A 6,000-nucleotide genomic window follows, 5' to 3' on the forward strand; every position below is an offset into this window, starting at 1 on the left:
TGATCCCCTGGGAGGGCTGTGGGCTTGATCCTGCGCCAGGCTGTGGGCCTGATCCCGGGGGAGGCTGTGGGTTTGATCCTCTGGGAAGGCTGTGGGTCTGATCCTCTGGGAAGGCTGTGGGTCTGATCCCCTGGGAGGGCTGTGGGTCTGATCCCCTGGGAGGGCTGTGGGTCTGATCCCCTGGGAAGGCTGTGGGTCTGATCCCGGGGGAGGCTGTGGGTTTGATCCTCTGGGAAGGCTGTGGGTCTGATCCTCTGGGAAGGCTGTGGGTCTGATCCCCTGGGAGGGCTGTGGGTCTGATCCCCTGGGAGGGCTGTGGGTCTGATCCCCTGGGAAGGCTGTGGGTCTGATCCCCTGGGAGGGCTGTGGGTCTGATCCTCTGGGAAGGCTGTGGGTCTGATCCCCTGGGAAGGCTGTGGGTCTGATCCTCTGGGAAGGCTGTGGGTCTGATCCCCTGGGAAGGCTGTGGGTCTGATCCTCTGGGAGGGCTGTGGGTCTGATCCCCTGGGAGGGCTGTGGGTCTGATCCCCTGGGAAGGCTGTGGGTCTGATCCCCTGGGAAGGCTGTGGGTCTGATCCTCTGGGAGGGCTGTGGGTCTGATCCTCTGGGAGGGCTGTGGGTTTGATCCTCTGGGAAGGCTGTGGGTTTGATCCCCTGGGAAAGCTGTGGGTCTGATCCCCTGGGAAGGCTGTGGGTCTGATCCCCTGGGAAGGCTGTGGGTCTGATCCCCTGGGAAGGCTGTGGGTTTGATCCTCAGGGCTGTGGGTTTGATCCTCTGGGAGGGCTGTGGGTCTGATCCTCTGGGAGGGCTGTGGGTCTGATCCCCTGGGAAGGCTGTGGGTTTGATCCTCTGGGAAGGCTGTGGGTCTGATCCCCTGGGAAGGCTGTGGGTTTGATCCTCTGGGAGGGCTGTGGGTCTGATCCCCTGGGAGGGCTGTGGGTCTGATCCCCTGGGAGGGCTGTGGGTCTGATCCCCTGGGAAGGCTGTGCGTCTGATCCCCTGGGAAGGCTGTGGGTCTGATCCCCTGGGAAGACTGTGGGTCTGATCCTCTGGGAAGGCTGTGGGTCTGATCCCCTGGGAAGGCTGTGGGTTTGATCCTCTGGGAAGGCTGTGGGTTTGATCCTCTGGGAAGGCTGTGGGTTTGATCCTCTGGGAAGGCTGTGGGTCTGATCGTGGGACATGCTATTTTGATTTTCAGTGCCTTGTGCCTCTTCAGTTTACCCTTAATTAATCCTGATGAAGGGTCACTGACCTGAAACGTTAACTCTGTTCCTCTCTCCATAGATGCTGCCGGACCTGCTGAGTATTTCCAGCATTTCTTGTTTTTATTTCAGATTTTCAGCATCTGCAGTATTTTGCTTTTATTTATTACCCTTAATTTGTATTTTATGCTGCAGTTCACTGCTTACCTTCCTCAAGTAATTTAGATCCATCGCAATGCCAAGCATGGTGCTGAATTACCATCTCAGAAAACTGATCACCACAGAGTGGGCACTCCATCCTCCATTTATAGTGTGATTCTGCTGGCTGTCCTGTGATAATTGTGAATGGAAAGAGATGGGTGGAAGGGTTAATCTGCTAACATAGAAAAATTATTCATTCATTTTGTTTAATGCGTATGTCTGCAGGATCTCTGCCCGTTCTCCAAATCGCTCGAATCTTTCCCTTTCAAATGAATCTCTCTGGACCCTCCTTGTTTAGGGAATCTTCCTCCCAGCCCAGTGGATCACTGCCAGAGTAGATACAGTAGATCTCCAGCCTCTCCTTTCCCAGTGCATCTCTTTTTGATCTCCCTCTGCCTAATGGATCTCTCTGGTCAGTACTGAATGGATTTTTCTCTTTCTCCTGTCCAATGAATTTCTCTCTCTCAGGTCCCTCTGATGGAAGATCTCTCGGGTATCTCTCTCTCAGTGGATCTCTAGTCTCCCTGGCCGTGATCGTTCTCTCTGATCTTCAGTTGATCTCTCTGGTCTCTATCAGTGGATCTGTCTCTAGTCTCTCTCTGTCAGTGGATCTCTCTGGTTTCTGTGTCAGTGGATCTCTGGTCTGTCAGTGGATTCCTATAGTATCTGACAGCAGATTTCTGCTCTCTCCAACAGTGGATCTCTCTAGTCTCTGATGATAGATCTCTCTAGTCTCACTGTCAGTGGATCTCTCTCTCTGGTCTTAGTGGATCTCTCTACCTTTTAATTCCCTGTTTTAGTTCTATTGACATTTTTGCTGTGTTGTTCCCAGAAATTTTCCTCCCATTATTATTTATGCATGCCCCTTGGCTAACCCTCATCCAACAATCGGAAGGCTGATTTCTGACATCTCCGTCACTGAACAGTATATTTGGAATAGTTCCAAACTTGCACTTTCACTTAAAGCGGTAGCAGCGTCTAGGCCTCACACTCCCTGCTCTAGTCCTCCTGAAAGTAGTCGCAGCAATATGTTATGGGACAATAATAGAATTTTGGTTGGATGTGGGTGATAGAAAATAAACTTTCCAGTTCTGGTGTCTCATGTCAAAGGACAGTTAGTAAAATGGTGCTGTTTTGAGTGATCTTTTATTGAAACCAAGAGCTGCATGTTTGCCTTTCAGTTTCAGCAACCAGATTGCGTTTACAAAGACCACATATTTCAATTGACTGAGTTGGGGGAACTAGGGGTCATGTTTACAAGTTTTGTAAGGGCAGAACCAGCTTAGATGTTGGGCGGTGGTTCTTCTCCCAGAGAATAGTGGTCCTGGGGAATCAGATAGCTGTCTCCTGCAGTGAATGCTGATTCCCTGTAATTCTTCAACAAGAGCTATCGCTGTTTCTGCCCGGGCCACAGATCATCTTATACAAGAGGTGAGTATCCTGTAACATAAATCAGGGACAGTGTGATCTCCTGGACTAGTTTTAATCACCTGAAGGATGAATTTTCCAGTTTTTTCCCTCTCCAATTGGCTTGGGTTTGATTAAATCTGTTTTCTGTCTCATCCATTAATCTTACTTGGTTCTGGGTGGAGGAGAGCTGTGGTGAGTGTATGTTTTGTGATTCATAAGGCATTGCAGTTGTGCGAGGCAGGATGGAAAGCCACAAGATATTTTCTGTATGTTTGCAGGTTGAACCTGTAATGAAGGGTGGGAGATGTGAGAACTGTCCATATATGTCCATACTTTCTATATAGGGAGGTGTTAGATTCAGTAAATTCATATATTGTTGAGTAGTTTATCCACCCTCCATATATGTCCATATTGGGAGGTGTTGGATTCAGTAAATTCATATTGTTGTGTAGCTAATTAACCTTCCATATATGTCCATCCTCTCCATATTGGGAAGTGTTGGATTGTCAGTAAATTCATATTGTGTAGCTAATTAACCTTCCATATATGTCCATCCTCTCCATATTGGGAAGTGTTGGATTGTCAGTAAATTCATATTGTTGTGTAGCTAATTAACCTTCCATATATGTCCATCCTCTCCATATTGGGGATGGCTGACCTGTCTGTAACTTCACCTCTGTGTATTAGTTGGCTGGATCCCAGGCCCAGACAGGTTAGCAAGTATTCTATCCTAGCTATTCAGCAAGATTTGTAAGGTAAGTGGACTTTGGAAAACCACAGTACTACCCACCTGTGCCCTCTCTCCTCCTCCCTGCCCCCTCCCCTATTCCCACTCCCCTCCTCCCCTCCCCCATTATTACCCTCCCTTCCGCCCTCCCCTCCCCTGTTTCCCCTCCCCTTCCTCCTCCCTCTCCCCTCCCATCCCCCCTCCCCTACCTCCTCCTCTCCCCTCCCATCCCCCTCCCCTATTCCCAACCCCCTCCCCTATTCCCCCTCCCCTCCCCTATTCCCCCTCCTATTCCCCCATTCCCCCTCCCCTATTTTCCCCCTATTCCCCCTCCCCTATTCCCCCATCCCTATTCCCCCTCCCCTATTGCCCCCCATTCCCCCACCCCTAATCCAATACCCCTATTCCCCTACCCCTATTCCCCCTCCCTACTATTCCCATTCCCCCTCCCCTATTCCCCCATTTCCCCTCCCCTATTCCCCCTATTCCCCTCCCCTATTCCCCCTCCCTCCCCTCCCCTCCCCACACTCCTCCCTCCTCCCCTCCCCACACTCCTCCCTCCTCCCCCCTCCCCTCCCCTCACACGACCCACTCCTCCCCCAACCTCCCACTTTACCCCACCTCCCCCAACTCACTCCTCCTCCCCCCACTCCTCTCCGCCACTCTACTCCTCCTCAACTCCCCCCCTCACCTCCTCTCTCTCCCCCTCCCTCCCTCTCTCTCTCCTCCCCCTCTCCTCCCCCTCTCCTCCCCCCCTCCTCCTCTCCTCCCCCCCTCCTCCCCCTCCCCCCCTCTCTCTCTCTCTCCTCCCCCCTCCCCTCCTCTCTCTCTCTCTCTCTCTCTCCTCCCCCCTCCCCTCCCTCTCTCTCTCTCTCCTACCCCTCCCCTCCCTCTCGTCCACCCCTCCCGTCTCACTCCCCTCCCTCTCCTCCTCCTTCACCCCTCCTCCCTCCTTCACCCCTCCTCTCCCCTCCCTCCTTCACCCCTCCCTCCTTCACCCCTCCTCTCCCCTCCCTCCTTCACCCCTCCTCTCCCCTCCCTCCTTCACCCCTCCCCTCCCTCCCCTCCCTCCTTCACCCCCCTCCCCCCTCCTTCCCCTCCCCCTCCCCTCCCTCCTTCCCCCTCCCCTCCCTCCTTCTCCCTCCCCTCCCTCCCTCCTCTCCCTCCCTCCTTCTCTCTCCCCCCTCCCTCCTTCTCTCTCCCTCCCCTCCCCTCCCTCCTTCTCTCTCCCCTCCCTCCTTCCCCCCTCCCCTCCCTCCTTCCCCCTCCCCTCCCCCTCCCTCCTCCCCCTCTCCCTCCCCCCCCCATCCCCACCCTCCCTTCCCTCTCGCCCCTCCCTTCCCTCTCTCCCTCACCCCTCCCCTCCCTCTCACCCCACCCCTCCCCTCCCTCTCACCCCTCCCCTCCCCTCCCTCTCACCCACCCCTCCCTCTCTCCCTCACCCTCCCCTCCCTCTCCCCACCCCTCTCTCTCCTACCCAATCCCCTCCCCTCCCTCTCTCTCCTCCCCAATCCCCTCCCCTCCCTCTCTCCTCTCCCCCCCCTCCCCTCCCTCTCTCTCCCCCCCCTCCCCTCCCTCTCTCTCCCCCCCCTCCCCTCCCTCTCTCTCCCCCCTCCCCTCCCCTCCCCTCCCCCCTCCCCTCCCTCTCTCTCTCCTCTCCCCCCTCCCCTCCCCTCCCCTCTTTCTCTCTCTCCTCTCCCCCCTCCCCTCCCTCTTTCTCTCTCTCCTCCCCCCTCCCCTCCCCTTCCTCTTTCTCTCTCTCCTCCCCCCTCCCTCTTTCTCTCTCTCCTCCCCCCTCCCTCTTTCTCTCTCCTCCCCCCTCCCCTCCCTCTCTCTCCTCCCTCCTCCCCTACCCACTCCTCTCCTCCCTTCCCTCCCTCTCTCTCCTCCCCTCCCTCTCTCCCTCCCCCTCCTCCCCTCCCTCTCTCTCCTCCCCCTCCTCCCCTCCCTCTTTCTCTCTCTCCTCCCCCCTCCCCTCCCTCTCTCTCTCCTCCCCCCCTCCCTCCCTCTCTCTCTCCTCCCCCCCTCTCTCTCTCCTCCCCCCCTCCCCTCCCTCTCTCCTCCCCCCCTCCCCTCCCTCTTTCTCTCTCTCCTCCCCCCTCCCCTCCCTCTTTCTCTCTCTCCTCCCCCCTCCCCCTCCCCTCTTTCTCTCTCTCCTCCCCTCCCTCTCTCTCTCCTCCCCTCCCTCTCTCCTCCCCCTCATCCCCTCTCTCTCCTCCCCCTCCTCCCCTCCCTCTCTCTCCTCCCCCCCTCCCCTCCCTCTTTCTCTCTCTCCTCCCCCCTCCCCTCCCTCTCTCCTCCCCCCCCTCTCTCCTCCTCTCCTCCCCCCCCTCTCTCCTCCCCCCCCTCCCCTCCCTCTTTCTCTCTCTCTCCTCCCCCCTCCCCTCCCTCTCTCTCTCCTCCCCCCTCCCCTCCCTCTCTCTCTCTCTCTCTCTCTCCTCCCACCCCTCTCTCTCTCA

At 56.5% G+C, this 6,000-nt stretch overlaps 1 protein-coding gene and 1 long non-coding RNA gene across 8 annotated transcripts in view; one reads left to right on the forward strand and one right to left on the reverse strand.

Moving 5' to 3' along the window:
* Positions 1-1,529, reverse strand: part of LOC137353503 (uncharacterized) — a 118,232-nt gene extending 116,703 nt beyond the window's left edge. For 5 of the 7 annotated variants that reach the window (XM_068019885.1, XM_068019879.1, XM_068019880.1 and 2 more), the window contains exon 1: positions 1,411-1,529. In XM_068019885.1, coding sequence (XP_067875986.1) covers positions 1,411-1,501 — 91 coding nt within the window. In that variant the 5' untranslated portion in view covers positions 1,502-1,529. The other 2 variants (XM_068019882.1, XM_068019881.1) reach the window with 2 other exon arrangements.
* LOC137353506 (uncharacterized) overlaps positions 1-6,000 on the forward strand; it is a 691,250-nt gene that overhangs the window by 594,436 nt on the left and 90,814 nt on the right. The gene's annotated exons all lie outside the window — the stretch shown is intronic.

Source organism: Heterodontus francisci, chromosome 41 (genome assembly GCF_036365525.1).
Source record: "Heterodontus francisci isolate sHetFra1 chromosome 41, sHetFra1.hap1, whole genome shotgun sequence".
NCBI lineage: Eukaryota > Metazoa > Chordata > Chondrichthyes > Heterodontiformes > Heterodontidae > Heterodontus > Heterodontus francisci.